At 30.2% G+C, this 20,807-nt stretch overlaps 5 protein-coding genes across 10 annotated transcripts; 2 read left to right on the top strand and 3 right to left on the bottom strand.

Annotated features, from left to right (window-relative positions):
- Positions 1 to 184: 184 nt before the first annotated feature.
- Positions 185 to 1,079, bottom strand: RpL35 (Ribosomal protein L35). Its single transcript, XM_074132370.1, has 4 exons — positions 961 to 1,079; positions 635 to 771; positions 448 to 529; positions 185 to 375 (listed from the first exon to the last, which is right to left on the bottom strand). The coding sequence occupies exons 1-4, from the start codon at positions 961 to 963 to the stop codon at positions 226 to 228; spliced, it is 372 nt and encodes a 123-aa protein (XP_073988471.1). The 5' UTR covers positions 964 to 1,079; the 3' UTR covers positions 185 to 225.
- A 142-nt stretch (positions 1,080 to 1,221) lies between these two features.
- Positions 1,222 to 6,427, top strand: LOC141456391 (interleukin-1 receptor-associated kinase 4-like). Its single transcript, XM_074132333.1, has 8 exons — positions 1,222 to 2,148; positions 2,245 to 2,414; positions 2,988 to 3,150; positions 3,233 to 3,578; positions 4,017 to 4,172; positions 4,266 to 4,421; positions 5,047 to 5,109; positions 5,733 to 6,427. The coding sequence occupies exons 1-8, from the start codon at positions 1,997 to 1,999 to the stop codon at positions 5,910 to 5,912; spliced, it is 1,386 nt and encodes a 461-aa protein (XP_073988434.1). The 5' UTR covers positions 1,222 to 1,996; the 3' UTR covers positions 5,913 to 6,427.
- A 39-nt stretch (positions 6,428 to 6,466) lies between these two features.
- Positions 6,467 to 14,725, bottom strand: LOC141456387 (aromatic-L-amino-acid decarboxylase-like). Of its 2 annotated transcripts, none has more exons than XM_074132326.1 (12): positions 14,206 to 14,725; positions 10,079 to 10,179; positions 9,874 to 9,994; positions 9,671 to 9,784; positions 8,728 to 8,847; positions 8,522 to 8,651; positions 8,295 to 8,443; positions 8,102 to 8,213; positions 7,505 to 7,622; positions 7,311 to 7,410; positions 7,034 to 7,234; positions 6,467 to 6,757 (listed from the first exon to the last, which is right to left on the bottom strand). In XM_074132326.1, exons 1-12 carry the CDS (start codon positions 14,248 to 14,250, stop codon positions 6,467 to 6,469), a joined length of 1,602 nt encoding a protein of 533 aa, XP_073988427.1. In that variant the 5' UTR covers positions 14,251 to 14,725. The 2 variants fall into 2 exon arrangements, with proteins under 2 accessions (XP_073988427.1, XP_073988426.1); XM_074132325.1 differs by lacking the exon at positions 14,206 to 14,725 and adding an exon at positions 10,266 to 10,774.
- Positions 12,541 to 15,519, top strand: LOC141456408 (protein lethal(2)essential for life-like). Of its 4 annotated transcripts, none has more exons than XM_074132362.1 (5): positions 12,541 to 12,704; positions 13,395 to 13,628; positions 13,863 to 14,084; positions 14,720 to 14,829; positions 15,201 to 15,519. In XM_074132362.1, exons 2-5 carry the CDS (start codon positions 13,395 to 13,397, stop codon positions 15,217 to 15,219), a joined length of 585 nt encoding a protein of 194 aa, XP_073988463.1. In that variant the 5' UTR covers positions 12,541 to 12,704; the 3' UTR covers positions 15,220 to 15,519. The 4 variants fall into 4 exon arrangements, with proteins under 4 accessions (XP_073988463.1, XP_073988465.1, XP_073988466.1 ...); XM_074132364.1 differs by lacking the exon at positions 12,541 to 12,704 and adding an exon at positions 13,017 to 13,147; XM_074132365.1 differs by lacking the exon at positions 12,541 to 12,704 and adding an exon at positions 13,156 to 13,173.
- LOC141456407 (E3 ubiquitin-protein ligase MARCHF3-like) lies at positions 14,847 to 20,802 on the bottom strand. Of its 2 annotated transcripts, none has more exons than XM_074132360.1 (5): positions 20,650 to 20,802; positions 20,427 to 20,559; positions 18,326 to 18,489; positions 17,624 to 17,841; positions 14,847 to 16,733 (listed from the first exon to the last, which is right to left on the bottom strand). In XM_074132360.1, the coding sequence occupies exons 1-5, from the start codon at positions 20,656 to 20,658 to the stop codon at positions 16,625 to 16,627; spliced, it is 633 nt and encodes a 210-aa protein (XP_073988461.1). In that variant the 5' UTR covers positions 20,659 to 20,802; the 3' UTR covers positions 14,847 to 16,624. The 2 variants fall into 2 exon arrangements, with proteins under 2 accessions (XP_073988461.1, XP_073988462.1); XM_074132361.1 differs by having other exon boundaries at positions 14,847 to 16,712.
- Between the last annotated feature and the right edge of the window lie 5 nt (positions 20,803 to 20,807).

Raw genomic sequence — 20,807 nt, 5'->3', positions numbered from 1 at the left:
TATTTTAATTTATATAAAAAAATTGTTTCGCTTAACGAGTATTTCGCGTAACGAGTAAGGTTCTGGAACGAATTATGCTCGTTAAGCGAGGTACTGTACTTAACTACTTATATATGCATGAAGTTACTACTTAGTAACTATAACTTAAAAGTTTCAAACAAAGGTATAAAAGTAATAAAGCTGATAAAAAAAAAGTTATGTATTTTTTATTCAAACAAATTCAAATTAAGCTTTCAGAGCATACTTCCTAGGGGGAAATGCCGATTTCTTTCTGATTTCTTTTAAAGTTTTGATCTTCTTTTCGTGCTTCGTAAGGGCTCTTCTCATCGCTCTGGTCTTTTTTGGCCTCAAGTCAAGAGGCTTGTACTTCTTGTTCTTAAACAAGGAATTACATCAATATACATTCATACGGAGAAAATATTAATTTATTATTTATGGTAAACTTACTTTGAATAACTTCCTCAGATTTTCTTTTTGTTTCTGGTGCATAACAATGTACACACGTGCTATAGCCTTTCGCACAACCCGGCTGTAATAGACATGAGTTACTTGAAAATTAAGCATTTATGCGCTATTGTATCCGAATGAATACCACAGAGAAAGAGAACCAAGTAATTTAAAATGCAACACTCACATTTTTGACAGCTTGGACGCTGCTCCTCCGGTAACTTTTGCAACCCTAAGGTTGGTTAATTCTGTTTTTAACTCATCGAGTTGTTTTAGCAAATCCTTCTTATCCTTTGTCCGGAGTTCTGAACACTTTACCTTACCCTAAATAATAGAAAAACTTCCATCAGTCAACACAAAAGCGAATAACCTCTTGTTAACCAAATCACAAATTAAATTAATAAGATAGATAAACATTTAAAAGATTTTTGCAATAATACAAAAAGAAACAAAAAATTTCAGTAGAAAAGAAAGCTAATAATACATTCAAAAGTAAAATAACATGAAACTCACCATGCTTTCTTTTTTAATTGAAAAGGTTAAGGAGGTTGTAACAAGAAGTTGTAACAATCAAGGAACAAGTGACAAGCATTGAACAACTTAATCCTCTTTAACTAAAAATTTTATTTAAAAGTATTATTCAAGTCTTCTAAAATTATTTTACAAAAGAAAAATTCAGAAAGTTATTATTTTTTAAGAGATAGGAAACAAAGAAGGGAAAGTAAATAATTCTTGGTTTATAAGATTAGGTTTATGGGTAACTGGTACTATAGTTATAAATGCCATAATGTCGAATGTCCTACCAAGTTTAAAGTTAAAATTTGTAAAGAAACAGGTTATAATTGAAATTTTTGTGTGTTTCGCCTTAAGTGAATGATGGTTAATTTTTTTTTTTTAGTTTTATTATTTTACTAGTTCAGTTTGTAACGGAAGTATTTGTTATCTTGGTGGAAATATTAATTCCTAATTTAATCCATAACATCTCTGCGAAAGGCATATACTCTCTGAGTTATATCGAAACCCGTATTTGTTAACCAACTGGAGAGAGAATTTACAATAATTCTCTTCTCAATTATATCAGCATCTTCTTATAATTATGCTAAATTTATTTAATTTTAGACGTTTCCCATTTTATATGTACTTTCTTCTCACCTAATTCGAACTCACTGTATACTTGCTGATTTCGATTTTAAATTTCCATCGTAAGTATCCATATTAGACACTTAACAACAAAAAGTATAGTTACGAATTGCTCTGAGCGTCGTATTCTATTCATATATCCACAGTTACTCTTAATAGAATGAGCCAAGTGCGAATTGTATTTGTGGAAAGTAAATGAAATTGATAGTATCTCCCGGAGATAGATTAACGAAATAGTGCTGCCCACCTGCCCAGACGGTAGCGCCGCCGGTGAAGGCCACGTTAAATATTAGCTCAAGATCTCTTAGGTAACAGGTTTGGAGGTTAAGTGGGAATAATATTTATATTTACGTCGGATCCAGCAGCTTGTCTTTATGCTCTTTTTTAATTGAGTTACTGTATAGCAGTTATGTGTAATTTAAATACGGAACTTAGAAAGCTGTCTCCCAAATCTGTATTTGAATTATGTCGTATCTTAGAAGTAGGTAAAGGATGGAAAGAATTAATGGCCATTGTCACAAATGAAAGTGGCACTCTGAAATACACGGTGGAACACATGAGGTAAGTATAATTTGTTTGAAATAGATTTTTACTATTAAATTAGACAACTTTTATTATTGAAATAAGTATTAATAATTTTTATTATTGAAATCTTAGAATGATAGAAGATGCGAGCGAGAAACAAAGAAGAGCCTGTTCTGAAATTTTCTTGGAAGATTGGGGAACTAGTGGGAGAGAACTACCGCGCCTATCTGATCTTTTAAATTTGTCTAAAAATTGTCAGTTGTACAGGGCAGCCGATTTTATTTCAGTGAATTTATTAAAACGTTAGTATGCCTTTTATGTGTAAAATAATGAGGGGGAAATGTGTCAACAGCTTGTGTACTGATATTAGTTTCCCTGAAGGTGTATACTCGTCTCTATAACTGTAAAGAACGTAAAAAAAGCTCCCATTATAAAATCATTTTACTGCAGAGCAACGCGGCTAACTTAATCTTGCTCTTTTTCGCACAGTTACTTTTTAGGTACAAAGAAACCAAGAGTGAATTCACTGTAGGATTACATTCTCTCAAACAAGGTTCTAATAGGGTAGAGTTACCAGTTCTAAAATTGCTCTAGTAATAATTTATAGGTTCGTAAATAAGTCGATTATCTTATTGAGCTGTATGTAGGATAGATAATTCAGTGAAGAAAGTATTTCTAATATTCTCAAAATATATTCTTTGGTGTGTTATGCAAGATTTTTCAATTACCTAATTTAGATATTTAGTTAAATATCTTGGCATATGTTCCTGGAGGAAAAATTAACACGTCATTTGTAAGATTTGGTCTTTTCATTTATTTAAAACAAGTCGTTCTATTTTATGTAGTTCTAATATTACCATTACTCAATTATGTAGAAACACCTCCAGAGAGGCCAGAAGTAGGTCCAGCCGCAATTATGGGCCTGCCAGAAGAAAAACCACTTCCAATGGCACCTCCGCTGTCTATGTATTCAGATTCCTCTGCAAAGAATTTTGTTCCATTGCATGAGACCATGCCCATTTCGGCAAATTTAGATGGGTATGCCCTTTTATGGTTTTTTAGTCCTTATAAAAAAAGTAGCTATCTTCAAAATTAATATCCAATTTGCCTTATATTCTAGAATGGTTTGTGCTGATAATTTAAGGCATTACAATTATGAAGATCTATCAATTGGTACGAAAAGGTTCTCAGAAGATATGGAGCTAGGTCATGGTGGATTCGGTAGTGTATACAAATGTTACCTTAGAGAGGTTGATGAAACTGTTGCCGTTAAAAGATTACGTTTAGAAAGAGTGGCTGTACGTGGTTTGGAAGAAATACAATTTCGCACAGAAGTATTAACTCTATCGAAATTATCACATCCTAATCTTTTATCATTGGTCGGATATTCTTGTGATGGACCACATCTCTGTCTAATGTATCCATTTATGGTTAATGGCTCATTGCAGGATAGGATAGAATGTAAGGTATTTTTTATTATTTTTTTATTTATTTATTTTTTATAGAAAATCACAAACCTGTATGCTTGTTACACTCGGTAATGTAACTGCCAATATCCCAGAAGAACTTGTCTATATTTATAACTAGTAGCGCAGCTTTCTATTTTATGCCTACCATTTACATTTATAAAATAAGAAAATCTAGCTTTTATTGGCCTTTATGTTTGTCTTATATATTATGTGTTGCCCAACTTTATTATCTTTAAATGGTATTTTGGCCCCATTTAACTTAAATCCAAAAACCTCTTTCCAACATCCATTATGCTTTGTTAGGTTAAGGATCAGGCCGTAAAAAATTGCCGACTGTTGACTATGTAACCGCAAATGTTTTCAAGTGGAGATCTCCAAATAAGTATTTCGTTATGCAGGTTTTTAAAATAAGTAAAGTAGTGATGTTCTGTTTAGGAAGGAAGCAGAGTTTTAGAATGGAAAGAAAGATACGATATTGCTTGTGGAACTTCTAGAGGTCTACTGTACCTTCATACATACAGTTCAAAGCCGTTGGTGCATAGAGATGTGAAAAGCGCTAACATATTGTTGGATGAAAATTTAACTCCAAAGGTAAAACCTCTTATATAAATTACAGTTCAATTACTTTTTTTTTTTGCTATGTAGAAAAATGTTTTAATTTTAGGAAAAAATAATAATTTATAGGTTGGAGATTTTGGATTGGCTAGACAAGGATCCGCGGGACAAAATACAAGCACAGTTGCACTGACGACTACAGTTTTAGGTACTTCGGCGTATATGGCGCCAGAAGCTTTCCGCGGAGATGTGTCTGTCAAAATGGATGTTTTCAGTTTTGGTGTGGTAGGTATAATTACTGTAAAATCAATTGTTCGACAGTCTTTACCATATAAAGAAAAAATAATTTTTTGTTTGATCTAGCAAAATTTCCTTGGGTATCTTGGGAAGCTCTATTAATTAACTGGTAATAAAAATAACATATTCGCTAATACTTCTGCTTAAGCTATGGATAGTATATTTTGGTTTAACGTACTCGTGAATTGCTTCGAAGCTCACCAATCCTATTTACTTTATCATTAATTTCTTAAATTTTTACTAAGTATTTTCATTCTCTTTAAATTGTAGATATTTAATAAATTAATACAAATTATTTAGTTCAACAGCTTTTTTGCCCAATGTCACAAAAAAAGAAGCATTTTATTTAAAAAACATCAAAAATATTTACAAATTTACAGTTAACAAAAAAAATATACGAAACATTTATTTACTAAGCATCAGCTTATTAAAACTGTCCGGTAGGACAGTTGTATAAGGGTTGTCCGAATAGCAGCAGTTGTGACCCATGGAGAATGAACTGGGTTTATTTAGTTTTTGGTTAGCATCAATATAAGTTCTATTGATAAGTTAATGTAAAACAGTAATGTAATGGAAACGGATGTCATTTGTAAAATTTAATTTAAATTTTCAGGTATTATTGGAGCTGATTACAGGATTACCACCATTTGATGAGGATAGAGAAGGATGTGATTTGGTTAGTACAGTTGTTGAATGACTTTTATGTTAAACTTATCTACCATCGATTTGAAAAATGTACGTTACAAAGAATTATACACTTACTTTTTGACTTAGGATGAGAACATAGTTTAAAACCTTGGTCAAATTAGAATGGGTACTAAAGTCGACACAATGATAAACAAGTGTTCCTGGAACGTTCTCGTTTATTATCTAAAGTGACAACCTAATTATAACTTTTTATTTTGTCTATAATAAACTTCTCATCTGAAAAATATTTTAGATTCGATTTCTTAGAAGGTTTCAGTTTGGTCATCCAAAGAATATTTAACTTTGTTTATTTAGGTTTTTGAGATTTACAATTTTTCAATAACCGACCTGTTGATTATCGCTTAAATGTAGCTTCCTACCACATAATATACCACAGAAAGGTCACTCTCTTTTAAGAAATAATTTACTGGTAAAAAAAATTATTTTGGAATGTAAGAGATAATGATACACTTTTGGTAGGAGATTAGATTATTTGTTATTAGTAATAGTTAAAAATTTACCCGGTTTTGTTTTTTAATTTGTGATAAATAGGTATTATTCTCGAAAATCTAAAGAAATTAATACAAAAATTCATATTTATTTTAATTTCAGGCAAGTCACATAGATGAAATTGACTGCATCGAAGATGTTACCGATATGAAGCCTAAAGTTCCAAATTTTTCTCTTGTGCTTGCTTTGTACGATATTGCACAAAAATGTTTACAAGAAAAAAGAAACCGGCCAAACATGTCAGCAACGTTGAAATTACTGGAAAACATAACATTTGGGTAAAAACAAATGTTTAGGAAGAATACAACTGTATTTGTATATAATTGTTTTATAATGAATTATACATTTATTTTTTCATATAAACAATTTAATCTTATTCTTTCATTGTTAGTTTTATACTGTAAAAGCAATAATTGATTTTTCTGAGTAAATTTATATTTTCCTGTAAATAAATTGTGGAGTTAAGATTAATTACATTTATTATTGATTAAAATCTGTTAACATTCTGCAGTTATGATTAATTCCGTTTAAAAATTACTGTGCAGTTTTGTTGAGAAAGCCTTTACGTTCAAAATGAATTAAATTTAAAGTCATCATCGAACAGTTGTATGCTTAAAGTACATAAAATTGTTGTTAGATTCTTTTTGTTAGTACTAGACTAGTCTTTTCTAACTTTACTATCTTTTTTATAATCTCAGTAACCTAGATAATGTTTGTATTCACTTCTTCTAAGAAAATTTATATTCCAGATGACTATTATAAGATATTAAAATAAAATTCGAATTTTTAATGAGTAATTCTCTTGAGAGACATGATTTTTAATCTTTTTTTCTAATTTATCCTTGTATACTGACCATAGATTCTTCTAAAGCTTTTTCCCAAGTTTTGTTATTCTTTTTTTCACTGTTCATAGTGATTATATTTTCTATAATTCTAGTTCTAGCTAGTATTAAATCTGCCTGTGTAACAATAATGTTCCAAGCGATTTGTACATCTTTATATTCCATAAATCTACTACATATCGCATACCGGATGAAGTATTTACCTCGCAGTGAACCTGCATTCATATATAGTTCTCTTTTATCTGTTATCAATTTTAATAATTCTTTTGTCAATGAATCTTCACCCTATAAAAAAAAAAATGCGTTCAGATGGAAGTTTTATTTGCCTGTTTTTATTTACCTCGAATTTTATTTGTAAGTGATATTAATAAATTTTATTCTTAAATTCTTAAATTAATCTGAAATCGTTGGGCCGGAAATTAGTTGTCAGGAGACTTTAAAAAAACAGAAACCACAATCAGAAAACTCCCATTTGTTCATAAACGTAGAGAGGTTTAGTGATTGTTGCTATAATCACTAACAGTAAAAATATTTGCATGTAGTAACTTTAAAATTAAGTACCTTCAATCTGAAACAAGCTAAACCCATAATTGCTGGACTAACAAGCTCAAATCTGCTGTCCTGACGAACCAACGACTCAAAATGTTTAGCTAATGCACACTGTTTTCTTATGTAGTTTCGTAGATTGGTTACACCGTACAGTCGTAGTGTAAGCCATAATTTCAAAGACCTGAAACGTCTTCCTAATGGAATTTCCCAATTCTGTAAAAATTTTGCTACTTAATATTTTAATAAAAATGTTACTAGAAAGTTATAGATTTTAAATATTACTACTTACTCTATAATCTGGAGCATATTTTTCTCTGGCATCACCTCTGTCTCTTAGGTAAACACGATCAACTGAGAAGGCATTTAGTAAGTCATTTCGATTTTTTATCCTGCAAAAAAGATAAAAGGACTCTCTAATGAAGAAATAACAACCAAAATTTATTCTTTCCTGTAACTTGAAAATATACAAAAGTAAGTCCTTACCAAAATGCTGAGCAATCAAAATTTATCAGCAACCATTTGTGTGGGTTCATATTAAAACTATCAGCATACTCTACTCCAGCTAGTAAATATTGATATTCGGGACACATAAATGCAGCTCCTTAAACATATTTTAAGGATTGTAATGATAAAGCGTTTTTTATGTGAACTCTTTTCTGTAATTTCCATGTAATTTAATTATTTATGGGTTTCCAACATGAATGACGGTCACTGGTTTTTATTTTGTTAGCCTTATATATATATTATAGTTCTTTAACATTTTAAGATGTTGATCGTAGTTTTTCTACTTCATTAAAAGGACAAAACCCTTGAAAGACTCGAAAATCTGGAAAAGAAGATGCTGGCAGTCTGCAAAACATTGCAAGTGTTACCATTACAGTCGTAAAGAAAGCAGGACATCCTGCTAAAACTCGTTAGTTTCATAGAAAATCTGTAATTATTATTTTATTTTAATTTTTTAGTTTGACATAAGAATTTACCCAAAAATGTCTTTGACCTAAACTCAGCTCCAATTCTCCTATTACAAACACTTATTTCTAAGATTATTTTTGAAGGAAAATAATAGATCTTGCAATTTACCTGCATAAGCAGCATCAACATGTAACCAAACGTTTTCCTTCTGGCAAACTTCACCAACTTGATTTAAATCATCAAATGCACAAATACCTGTAGTGCCAAGCGTAGCCACAACCTTAAAAATTAACCCAAAACAGTTTTAAACATTACTATAATTTAAAAAAGTAATATATATTTTTAAAATAAAACAAATTACAAAACAAGGAATGAGTCCTTTATTTTTATCTTCGATAATTGCTTCTTGCAAAAGTTTCGGCTGTATACGACCCATATTATCAGAGGGTAGTAAACGTATTTTCATAGAACCTAGTAAACCGGCTTTTTCGATGGCTGAATTTGATTGATCTTGAACAAATAGAAAATATCATTAGATTTGGATTTTATCTAATCTTATAATAAAATGAAATAGAAACTTTTGTAAACCTGAAGAGTATGCTACCAGTTTAGCCTTTATAAGTCCATCATCCCAATCAGGATACCTTCCTTGGACTTTGCGTACCATTTTATCTTTAGCTGTGATCAAAGCAACTAATATACCTTCGCTACCTGATTGCTTCGAATTACAAAATTTTATTAGAATGGTTTTATTTTTATCTGCTATAAGGATGAGTAATCATTTAATAAGTTACCTGTAGAATTCCACCTCCAGGTCCATTCGAACTGGCGAGGAAATGTTCTGGAAGATGTAAAAGTTTCGCCAACCAATCCATTACAATAACTTCCAACTCAGTACAAGCTGGACTGGTCATCTAATACAATTTAAACACTATTTTAAATAAAAAATTACTAAAAGAATTTGTAAGACTATTTTTTAAGGTGATCAACGTCTGTTATAAAAATTAAAAAAGGTTTGAAATCACAAACTGTTTTTTTTTTTAAAAAACAATTCAAACATTTTACATTCTCATTTTATATTTCTTAATTCTAAATAATCAAATAAGAATTAACTCCAATACGCTTAAGCGCAACGGTAATGGAAAGCCAGTAGATACTTCTGGTTGCCGAATTATACTTCAGATATTTGTAAGATGCTGGAGGAGTCACTAGTTTTCCTAAAAATGCAAAACAGTTCTTGAACAAATCTGGAATCCACACCTTTTCCCTTGACTTCTAAATCTCTTAAAAATGGAATGTTATTTAACTATTTTTTCAACGGAACAGTAATCTACTACTCAAAAGTAATTCTAGTTAAGTTACTTGTCATTCAGAGTACAGGAGCAATGTGAATGTTCTAGCGCTATAGTCTGTCAGTCTAGCAGTTTTGAAATGACATTTTCATTCACAGACCCCACTTTTAATATCTTAAAATAATGGAAAAAATTAATAAATTTTGGAACAATTTTGTAAAAAGTTTAAAGAAACTTCATATTCTTGAATTGCTAGAACTCATTTTCTCATGCAGAACATTCATAAAGTTTTGCGACAAAGATAGAAAATATTGTTCTCTAGTGTTAAACATTTGCAAGGCTTTCCATTACTTCAGCTTCAAGTTAAGCACTCGAGATTTTTGGGTAAAGCTTTTCCAGACAGTTTTTTTTTTATGGCTTTTATAAAAAAATAATAATAAAATACCCAATTGAATCCTACGCAGCCAATGCCAGCGCTTAGGATATCACCAACAATGCTTGGATAGGACTGTCCAGCTGGGAAGTATGCATTGAACATCGGTGAGTGCCAATGTGTGATCTGAGAACATTAAAAATTACTTTAATTTACTTCTTAAAAGCTAATCTGTGATAGAGTTTCCAATACCCCAAAAGGTACAATATACTCACTCCTGGCATTATTAATCGTTCAATATCTGGAATTATTTGTGTCCAATGTTCTGGATTTTCAGGCACTTCTCGCGGAATTAGGCGACTTAGATATCCTGGTTGAACATTAGGTAATACTGTTCTAAAAATTTAAATAGATACAAAAATTTAATTTTTTGAAAATAAATTGTAGTTAAAATAAGTTAAATCTTTTAATAAAACATACCTTTCTCTTACATTTTCATTATAATCAACAATATAATCAATAGCTTCTTTCGCAAACTTCTTAAATTCTTCCGAATCCATTTCTTTTGTAAAGCAAGTGACCTGTAAAATTGTTTTTAGATTAAAATGGATTTAAGAAAGTTTACATATGGAATAATGTGTGGTGGCACAACATAAAATATATTGACCTTTCTTTCCAGCCGTTCGACAGACAGCGTATCTTTGTAGAGACTAAACATTGTCTGGCACACTGTAACTATTATATACTGATGATGGATAATACAAAATGTTAGCAGGGGGTCAACTGGATTATTGTTCATGTGAAGGTATATTTGTGATTGTTATAGCACCGTTATTCCTTTTCCCTTTGTCACATTAAATCAAACTAGTTAATTAACTGAAAATATTGTTAAGTATCTTCCTATTGTTTAAGTAATCAAGTAAATGAAGTGAAGAGATTGAAAAGTGGGTGAAGCATGAAAGCCTTGTCCTGTGTAATGATTATTAAATAAATATACGGGTAAATAAACTATCTGTAGGAGGCTTGATTACCTCTGACTTTAGTAAATTCTCAGGGAAGGATTTTGTTTAAGTACAATGAACAAAATTTTATGAATTACTACTTACAAATAATTGTTATGTTTCTCAAATAATCTGCAATTGCAATTATACTTTAAAAAATGCAACTTATCTTACATTAACCTAAGGTTTTTTTCATCTTCAACATTAATTAGTAGCTTTATCGAAGTATAAATTTTGCAGCAATTTATCTATGCTCTATTTTCTATGATTAATGGATTAATTTTACTTTTTTCAAACATTCCGTGCGTTTCGAAAAATTTAGATTATTAATTCTCTCGATATATATGCGTTTTGAAGTCTTTTGAGGTACGAAAAAGTAGTTTTTTAGAAATTGACCTGTATGATGAAAATGAAACTGGAATTGCTCCTTTATTGAAATCAGTTTTTCAAGTTTTAATTTTGTGACATTTCAATCATTTAATGATTAATTTCAAAAACCTCGATTGAATAGTTTCGACATTCTTTAATTTTTATATTTAAAAAAAGGATTCAATATTAAAGAAGAAAATTACATGTTTATTTTTCTTATTTAACTAAGTCTCGTATTTCTTATATTTCCACAAGAATTAATCGAGGACATATTCTTTTATTTTTATGTATGTACTTATGTGCAATGTATCCAATTAAGCAATTGAAGAGGTAGATGTTGGTTAGGTTTAATCTCGTAAGAATTTAATAAATCTACCTTTTGAAAGTATCTGTTTGGTTATACTTATGTCTATAATTATAAGTAGAAAAACCTTTCTCCTCATTAGCTTAATGCTTTAAATGACTTTAGAGTAAAACTTGAATATTACATGAAATATTATATTTACATACATATGTATTCCTTTCTCTTACTCTCAGCATTATGAATATAATGTACTTGTTCTACTACAAGTGAAGATGTCGCGACCGTGCAGATTTTCGATTTTGTCTTTCCGTCGTTTCCTCATAAAACGTTTCGGGTGTCTGTACATGTGTGTAGTCATCGAAACTAAAAAGAGAGAATCTTGAGAAGTTCAAAATTTATATTTCATCGACGAAAGCTGGCAATATAGCATCTGGAGAAAATTAGCCTAATGTGTAGACCTACAGGTTTTATTTACAACGTTTTTCCAGGATAAGGCAGTTCTTAGGACAGTAGTGGGTTAAGCTTCCTTTAAACAGTCATTCATAAGAAAGCATAGCTAATAGGAACTAATTATCGAAGTAAAATTCCAAATTTCAAAAAAATGGGTTATGCAGAAATTAACATACTTTTTTTTAAAACAATTCTTTCGCACAAAATGATTTCAAGAAAATTTCTTTACGTCAATTAAAGTAAGAGAAAGTCACCCAGGTTCTACGTTCTAATTTTTTTTAATTTTCTCTTCCCTTACCATATTTTGTGATGACGGTAGAGATAAGAATTTATTTTTTCATAAATTGTTTTATAAGTTAATAGTAAATAAATCGCGCAAATTTAAGTAATGTTTTAATGATAAATCCTGAAGAATCGCGGAGGGTAAGACAAACCTACATACACAGGTACAAATTTACATATATGTACATATTTTTTGCGGTAAATGTTTAAACTTAGTCTCTATCAGAAAAAAAACAATAAATTAAAAATGTATATATTATTACTACAACTTTTAAAGTAAAAAAATGTTAATTTTCTTATTTTATCACTTTACATTTAATATTTTTAAGTTGTAGGTAAAGAGTTTACTATGTAGTTTTATTGAATATTGGCTAAATTAAATTATTTATTACCGATTTATTATTACATAAATTATAATATTAATGGATAAACAAATTTGACTTTTATAAAATCACAATTCAATAAATTGCAATTCTTAAATACTGGAATAACGGTTCTACATTGTTCTGGATCGTTCTAACAGGCTGTGGTTAAGTCTAGATTGTTCTGGAAGTTTCCCACGTGTTTAAATACTGCGCCGGCTCTCGGTAGCTCACCAGTTGTGATTCGCATAATATTGTTAAAAGACGATCGGCATATATGTGCTAATTGTTTTATTTATTGAATTTGTTCGTTAGTTAATTTGTAAACTTCACTAAAGGTGAGTCATTTTTGTTCTCAAAATGGTTTTTACATACGACATTTAGTATATTATTTATTGTTACTCATCACTTCCTTTTTCGTATTTGAATTTTTTTGCGCCAAATTAATTTCTACTGCTTCTATTTTGTTGTTTATGTTGGATTTATTTTGTATTTGGGATTAATTTGTAGTAATTAATAATGTTAAAATTAAAAATTCAATAAAGTTCAGAGTTTGTTTTGTAAGGAAAGAGGCTTTTTCTTAAATTTAATGTGAAGGGGTATAAAGTTCAAAAAAATGTTTAATTCAATTAGTAAATAAAATTTTTATTTAATTTTGTAAAAGTCTAGTTTTCCAGGTTTAATGGTTCATAGAGAAACGAAAATCGAGCTGTATTGCAAATTAGAAATTAACAGACTAAATTGATTTGTTTACTTTTTATCATGCATTAACGAAGAAACAGTACGTGAACTATTAATGCATTATCAGTAAGCGGTACATTTAAGTCGTAGGAAAATAGTTTTCACATCGTCTGGTTATGATGATTTACATTTTAGTATTAGTAGAGTTGAGGTTGATTTATAAATGGTTCCTATAATTTATTCTAAAAGTAACTGTTGCTTCATTTCTGCCATAATACCATTTACAGAGAGCAAATATATATAAATGCCCTTCAACAAGAGTATAACAAATTTTATTCATTTTTTAGATGTCTCTTCTACCGTTGTTGATAAACGACCTACTGGAAGATTATAGGAAGCCCACTTTGGGTGATATATACGATCAGCATTTTGGTCTGGGATTATTGAACGACGAAATGCTTCGGCCACGTTCTGTTATGATGTCTGTTCCTTTGAGGTCAGGATATTTGAGACCTTGGAGGAACATGGCTGCTGGAGATTCAGGTGTTTCCACTGTTGAAACTAATAAGAACGAGTTTAAAGTTAGTAATTAGTAATTTGTATATTACTCTTTTTTTTTGTGTGTAAATGAATAAGCCTTTATTTGAAAAAGAAAATACAATAGTAAAAAATACTAAAGTATTTTAAGGTGAAAGATTAAAAAAAGAACACATGCAAATATTTGTAAACTTGGCCCATGTGTTCTCCCAGTTTTTATTAATTTCAAACTTAAGTAATTTAAATTTTGCTTTCAACTTATTTTTTATGTTCCTAAGGTGAGTCTAGACGTTCAACAGTTTAAGCCAGAAGAATTAAAAGTTAAAGTGGTTGAAGATTATATTGTCGTTGAGGGTAAACATGATGAACGTTCAGATCAGCATGGCTTTATTTCAAGACAATTTACTCGCCGCTATAAGATCCCAGAAAATGTTGATAAAGCAGCCCTTGTTTCGAATCTATCATCCGATGGAGTTTTGACATTGAAGGCTCCAAAATTGGTAAGTTTAAACTTTTTTTTTTTTTGTTAGATTTAAACTTATCAGGTGCAATTTTAAAAGGATTATTGCCTATACTACCGTATATCTATTTTATATCTAATTTCTATATTATCGTACTCACATTCGAAATCATAAAAATCTCTGCATTAAGAAGTCTTGAAGACATTCTCCTTTGTGGTTGGGGATTTCTTTAGCAATCCAACCATCTTCTACTTTTTATTCGATCTTGAAGTCGGAGTTTAGCACCTGAACCTTCTGTAGCACATGGTTTGTAACGTTCATTATCTTTTTTAAATCCTTTTTCTTGCTCTTTTTGCTTTCGATGTTCTAGAACCCTTTTATCCAGTTCTGTGGATTTTGTTTAATTCTTCAAAAAATGTGCTCAGAACAAAAATGTAAACTTTTGTATCCTATTTAATGTACTACCTCTCCATAATTTGGAGTTGACTCTAAGAAAGGAAAACGTATGCATATAAGTGTCATTTGGCCTAAGTGCTCTTAAGATCTGGCAGTGCCATGTAAATTGTAAAGTTTTTTATATCAAAGGCAATGTATAGTACTGGATTAAACTTCGCCTATAATCTGTAAATTTACTAAAAATAATTTTTAATATTTTTACTAATAATTATTTCCAGGCTTTACCAGAAAAAGAGTCTCGTGAAATCCCAATCACACAAACAAATGAGCCAGCTATTAAAACTAATAAGGAAGTTCCTGCAAAGAAGAAGGAAGAAAAGATGGAAGAGTAATTATTATAGAATCTTGTTTTTTTTTTTTTTCATATGGTCAATTGACAAAGCAGCTTTTTCTTTGATGACCATTTTGACTGATTAATATTAATTATTTGATAAGTTTTTGTGTATTCAATGAGATTTTTTTTGTAATGAGATAAATTAGGTTAAACTGTGTGTATTTACGTTGTGCATTTAGTGTGAACTATTAGCAATTAATTAAGACTTGAAGTAAAATGTGATCATACTTATAAACTCTTAACATTGAGTATCGCGCCAGCACTCCTAGTGTTGAATTTTGTTCATTATCAATCTCAAGTATTAATTGAATGTTAATACTTTATTTAATTAGGTTAACTTTTCTAAAAGACTTTTTTAATTTTAGGTTGAAAATTATAAATTGAGAAGCATTAAGTGTTTTTTCTATCTGGTTTTCTACTTCAATAAAGATATTTGCTTTATTTAAAGAATTTGTTTTTTATTTTTCTAGTTTAAGTACCAAATTCGTTTAAAACTCCGTTGTACTTGCCTCCACTTGTAAAGTCTGTCATCCATAGCAATATAATAACTCAACAGAATGTGGAAATATTTAATAGTAAAAAAGTTGAGTAAATATGATTGTGGAATTAAATTTATGAACGTTTTGTTGTGAGTTTCAGTGTAACCTTTTTGTAAAAAAACAAATAAAACGTAATATCTGTTTATTTCAGACCTACTTATTCATTTCTTTCTTTCTTTTTTTTAAAGTAATATTGTTTGAAATGAATCAGAAGCCAAATTTGAATATATATACTTGAAAAAAGATAATGTCTATCAATCAATCTTACTATTGTTATCTACCAACCATACACTTTTTAACTTATGCCAAAAACAAACTTCTTGCATTGTGGTTATATGTTTACGGGTACCTTATAAAAAAAAATTGGCTTCTTATTCTGAACTCTCTGAAATTTACACTTTTATCATCCTGAAAAAACAAAACCCATCAAAAGTAAAGAACAAAAGGACATAATCAAGTGATGTAGAATTGAATGAAAAAGGTAGAAAAAGGAAGATAAAATTTCTTAGTGTAGTGTTGTCACATTTTAGTCATTCATCGTTGGGTTTAGATAATTAGTTGGTCGAAAATTAGTTTAGACTTCTCTTAGGATTTAAACTTTCTCTTGGAAGAATTGATTTCTTCGCCGGGGTTTTAGGGGAAGATGTAATGTCACATATCCTTCTTTCAATATTATTTTACGCATAAGAAATATGAGATAAATTACAATTAGAAAAGAAGTTGGTTGAGCGCTGCAGAACTTGCACACCTCTCGTAAATTGTGAGACTGAGTTTGGGAAAATTATGAAGATAAAGTCAACTGCAATTACTACTAGTAAAATAAAATGAACATATTTTTGCAAACAATTTATTGTAATTAAAAAAATTAACTATTCACTGCTAACTTAATAATATATAAAATCTTTTTAAAAATAAATAAATTGGTAGTTTTTCTAAACGTAGTAAAATTCATATCCATTATTGATTTTAAAATCTAACTGAAGCAATAATTGTAAGTTCAGAAAAATAAAGCCTCTTTAGCCCCAACAAAGTTAAACTGAAGTTTTATTATCACAATAGCATAATTTACCCAAATAGAAGCAACTTTAATAGTAAATAAACAATAAAGCGAATTCATGATTTATGGGCTCCTTCATTGGGACGTGAATATTAACATTACAAGAGATATAAATTAATTTTAAAGCTTTAATGAAACTTTATTTTCTCTCCGGCTAAATATAAATGGTTGGCTTGTGAAGACTTCCTCTACATTAAGGATTAAAGTCTTCTCTAGGTAGGGTTCTGTGAATGATGTGGCTTTGATGGAGTTGAACTGTACGGTGTTCCTGCTGCCAGTTTCTAAGACATCGTAAATGGAATCTGTAAATAACAAATAAAAAAAACTGCCTCTGACTTGCAAGGATTTTATTTTTTCTTGGTTTCATGAAGGTTTTGTTAACAGTCAGGTGCAACCTAAAGCTAGTGAAGAGAAGACTGTAAGACTGGTGGAAAAAATCCTAATGTTTTTATCATTTTGATGTCTGGTTCTTCAAGGCATTCAACTGTAGAGCTATCTCTAAACTATTCAAAGATCTCATCGGGACTACTCTTCAAACTCGCTCAATACCTTGGTAAGAATAACAAATATACCCCTTCCATGGTAAGGGCTTGTTGCCTCGAAGACAATGAAATGGTCGATAGGATTCATCAGAAGGACAACACATACGTGCATGTGAAAATTCTAGAATATAAAATGATGGCTCGTAATCATTCTGAGCAGCACTAAATGCAGTCTCACATACTCAATACGCGATTTGTGACAATGCTAACATTAAGAGGAGTTTAAGTAGGGGTACTTCCAGATGCCAAAAAAGAAGCAAAGTCTTTCCTCCAAGCTTGAAGAAATCCCAGCTTTTCTTAGGAAATTATGTTTGAATGAATGCTGTGGAATGAGCGATCTTATTCTGACTTAATCTTTTCGCAGCAATCATCTATTTTCTTCTCCTTGCAAAATAAAGATAATTTTTTAACAAATATTTATTTTCTAAGGTTATTTTGGTATATTAATGACATTCGTAAAGACGTCTGGAATCTTCAAGAAGTTGTCCTAATGGAATCTCTTATAAACAAAAGAAACGGTATTTTAAAAGTTTAAATAAGGGCCTTTTTATCGTTAGAATTACATTCTTTGACTTTCAGTTATTTAAACATATAATTTAAATTAAATAAAAATTAATATTAATAAACTTACAAAGAGATAAGAGTCTTACCTAACAGTAACGAAAGCCCACATGAAATAAGTGCTCAATATCGAAATACTAATCAATGCTAGTCCAATACCTTCCCAATGACATTTTTGTATATATTTAACTGCTTGAACTGTGCAGAGGTATACAGATACAAAACAAAGCGGTGAAAGTAAAAATAAACACAGGAAATCACTGTAGAAATGCCCTGAAGCTCCAGGACCCCTTTCAGACAGTAACCACTACAAAAAAAAATACATTTTCAGTTTTATTTATTTCAAGAAAATATACAACTAAAACAGGATTAAATTACAAAATCATGATCTTGTATAAAATGTTTTTTGAAATTTTTCCATTCACGGAATCAAAAAGTGTTGACTTGATAATTCAGAGGAGACTTTTAAAAAAGTGTTCGTGTGAAGAAAAACACTTCTTACATACTTCTGTTTTTTTGATAAAACTTGAAGTGTAGTACATTACGGCTCTTGAAATATCTATTTAAATATAATTCTTCAAAATGTTTAGGACAAATGGAAAATTCTTAGTCTTTAAAAAAATTATGTGATGTAATAATTATACCCTGTTGTGAGTAGTTAAAATATGAAATTATAATGTGTCAATGGATTTGTGATCATGTTCATGGTTACAATGTGACCATTATATACAATTATGTAAATTAAATGAACAAAAGTACACACAATATATTTACTTTCAATTTAATCTTACCTCTCTAATTGGTCTATAATTATTTTTAGTTTTAAATGGGAATTCACATATTTCGCAGTGCCTTGTTTTTGATGTGGTTAACCATTTTTCTAAACAAGGTACATGAACCAAAGCTAATGATCCAGTACACAGGCAAGGTGATACTAATGTTTCAGGAAGGTCATCTGTAAATTTTATGAATTTGTTATTGATTCGATAATTAAACTCAGTTTGTTGCATGCAGCTTTGATGTGAAGGAAGCGCTTAGTGATGAATCTGGCATAATTGCTATGTGCAAACGTTTAGAATGTTTAACGTTAGCTTTTGTGGCGGTAACCAAAGAGCGTACCATACCTATTGAAACTTGCTGGTACTTCTGCCTCTTTTTGTGAAAAGTTTCTTACAGAATTAAGCAGGCAGGTTTTTGGCGGGTATGGACATTTGTCCAATAAACGCGAAATTTCGTGAAAAATCACAGGAGCGGATATTTATTTTAATATAAAGATTAAAACTTACGCACCAAGCATTACTCGACTGTAACTGTTATATTCACTATTTAACAGAAACACACCGCTCAAACACTCCAGTACTGAACAGCTGCATAAGATGCACCTCAGATCTCTTTTAACATCCGCCTGCCCAGTTAGGATTACAACTAGCAACATACTGACGAAACCACTAAACTTTTCCGAATGAAGTACTACGATCTGCATTGACTAGGTTTACTACGAACACACAAATACACAGAGAAATTCATACTCTCATGACCAAATTACATGCAACTTCTTCCTCACCCTTACGAGACTGCCATCAACACCCTCCTATTCCTACCTAGGCGAGCCTACAGCCTTGAGAAGACTGTATGAAGACTTATGAAGAACTGAAATCTATTTAAAATATAAATGACTCTTAGTGAGCAGGCCACATTTAATTTGTAAATATATACTATTTAATTATTTAAAAATTAAAACTGACCAGTAATATGTACTTTTATTTAAAATTTCCATTGTCAGGTTCCCAACAATTCTACTTTATTCTAGAAAACATTCAGATACAAGAGTTGAACAAATTTATTCGTGGAACTATGTGAATTTAATATAAATGAGAACATCCTGGCAAAATCATAGTGATTATAGTGCACACTACAAATTACCTACATATTTCTGCTTTTTTCGAAATTAAATGCAATGGTTATACACTTTTAAATTTGTATCGGGTTCAAATCGTCTTAAGGAAGAAAAATAGTACTATAATGTCGTATCTCTAATGGGATAACAATGGTAAAACTCTAGATTGAAATACGGATTACGGGGCCAACATTTGTCTAACCAACACTGATACATTAGAGACCTATAATTGATTTTTTAGGCCACCGTGGAGATGGCTTATCTCTACTCCCTTTCACGTTAATTTAAAATAATCTAATACAAAAATAAAAAATAAATTAGATGGTTTACAGTTTATAGCTCTTTTTTGTAAATTAAGAAGCAGTATATAAGCAGTTATTGGCAGCCATAGTGAGTTCGCGTGAGGATCCATGGGACTAACCGCCAAGCCAATCTCTATGATAAATATTATTTATTATTATAAAAATATTATTTTCTGTTATCTTTCTGTAAGGTTTTCTAATAATTAATCAATTTGGGGATTGTAATTACGTATTTATATTTAGTAAATGTACTTGTGCATCTGCTGTCGCCTTAGATTATGATAAACTTACCTAGGATGTGGGGCATGACCATTTACACGCACATGATCACTAGGAGAACAGATGTTTGACCATATTTTTAAAAACTTGCATAAACAAAAAAATTTACATGCTTTAATCAAACTTACTGACGAAATTTTAAACAAATTGTCAAATGTCGACTTACCAACACAATAACGCTCTAGAGAGGATGAAAAATGTATAAAATATTATTAAAATAGAAAGAAATATCTCCACAGAAGAACTGTAGAGACACAGACTAGACTTCAGAATGTAGTTGGGTTTGCGTCTGTAACAATTAAATCTGAGAATGGATTCTCCCTCTTCCTCGCAAAAAATATGAATATGCAAGTAAAAATAAAATAATACGTATTCTTAAAAATAAAAGTTATTAAGTATTATGAATTTAATTACTATCATGACATATCCTGCAAGAAGATGATGTACTTGAAGTACTTTTGATTGGTGATCTTTTATGTGAAGATATTCCTTCATTTACGGACAATATAACATCTAAAGTTCCAGGGTTTTTTGTTACTTCTGGATTCTAAAAAATTCAAAACTAATTAAAAAATAAACCCTTAAAATTACAGCAATACTTCAATATATACCGCCAAGAACAAGAAGTAAAACTTACTTCAGCCATTGTTGTCTTTTTCTAGACATATTATTCTTTGTTTGTTAACTTTGGCCCATTGTTGAATTTGTACACATAAATTGCACACATTACAAAGGTTTATCAAATGTAGTTGTTTATTAGGATTAGAATATGATGTTCTTGGATGGGGATATTCA

The sequence above is a fragment of the Rhodnius prolixus genome, unplaced genomic scaffold, assembly GCF_049639745.1.
Source record: "Rhodnius prolixus isolate KJV_2025 unplaced genomic scaffold, Rpr scaffold_4, whole genome shotgun sequence".
Lineage (NCBI taxonomy): Eukaryota > Metazoa > Arthropoda > Insecta > Hemiptera > Reduviidae > Rhodnius > Rhodnius prolixus.
The sequence above is the reverse complement of the archived record's forward strand: the minus strand, read 5'-3'. Positions and strand labels throughout refer to the sequence as shown.

Excerpts from the sequence above, each read along its gene's own strand:
- LOC141456408 (XM_074132362.1), top strand. The coding sequence starts at position 13,395 with ATGTCTCTTCTACCGTTGTTGATAAACGACCTACTGGAAGATTATAGG. Across the intron at positions 13,629-13,862 it reads CTAATAAGAACGAGTTTAAA|GTGAGTCTAGACGTTCAACA; the intron begins GTTAGTAATTAG and ends TATGTTCCTAAG. Across the intron at positions 14,085-14,719 it reads CATTGAAGGCTCCAAAATTG|GCTTTACCAGAAAAAGAGTC; the intron begins GTAAGTTTAAAC and ends AATTATTTCCAG.
- RpL35 (XM_074132370.1), bottom strand. Across the intron at positions 530-634 it reads GCGTCCAAGCTGTCAAAAAT|CCGGGTTGTGCGAAAGGCTA; the intron begins GTGAGTGTTGCA and ends TGTCTATTACAG. Across the intron at positions 376-447 it reads ATCTGAGGAAGTTATTCAAA|AACAAGAAGTACAAGCCTCT; the intron begins GTAAGTTTACCA and ends TCCTTGTTTAAG.
- LOC141456391 (XM_074132333.1), top strand. The coding sequence starts at position 1,997 with ATGTGTAATTTAAATACGGAACTTAGAAAGCTGTCTCCCAAATCTGTA. Across the intron at positions 3,151-3,232 it reads ATTTCGGCAAATTTAGATGG|AATGGTTTGTGCTGATAATT; the intron begins GTATGCCCTTTT and ends CTTATATTCTAG. Across the intron at positions 4,173-4,265 it reads ATGAAAATTTAACTCCAAAG|GTTGGAGATTTTGGATTGGC; the intron begins GTAAAACCTCTT and ends AATAATTTATAG.
- LOC141456407 (XM_074132360.1), bottom strand. Across the intron at positions 18,490-20,426 it reads TTGCAGGATATGTCATGATA|ATGACCTTCCTGAAACATTA; the intron begins GTAATTAAATTC and ends TAAAATTTACAG. Across the intron at positions 17,842-18,325 it reads ATTATAGACCAATTAGAGAG|TGGTTACTGTCTGAAAGGGG; the intron begins GTAAGATTAAAT and ends TTTTTTTTGTAG.
- LOC141456387 (XM_074132325.1), bottom strand. The coding sequence starts at position 10,397 with ATGAACAATAATCCAGTTGACCCCCTGCTAACATTTTGTATTATCCAT. Across the intron at positions 8,848-9,670 it reads GCTGCGTAGGATTCAATTGG|ATGACCAGTCCAGCTTGTAC; the intron begins GTATTTTATTAT and ends AAATTGTATTAG. Across the intron at positions 7,411-7,504 it reads TTTGATTGCTCAGCATTTTG|GATAAAAAATCGAAATGACT; the intron begins GTAAGGACTTAC and ends TCTTTTTTGCAG.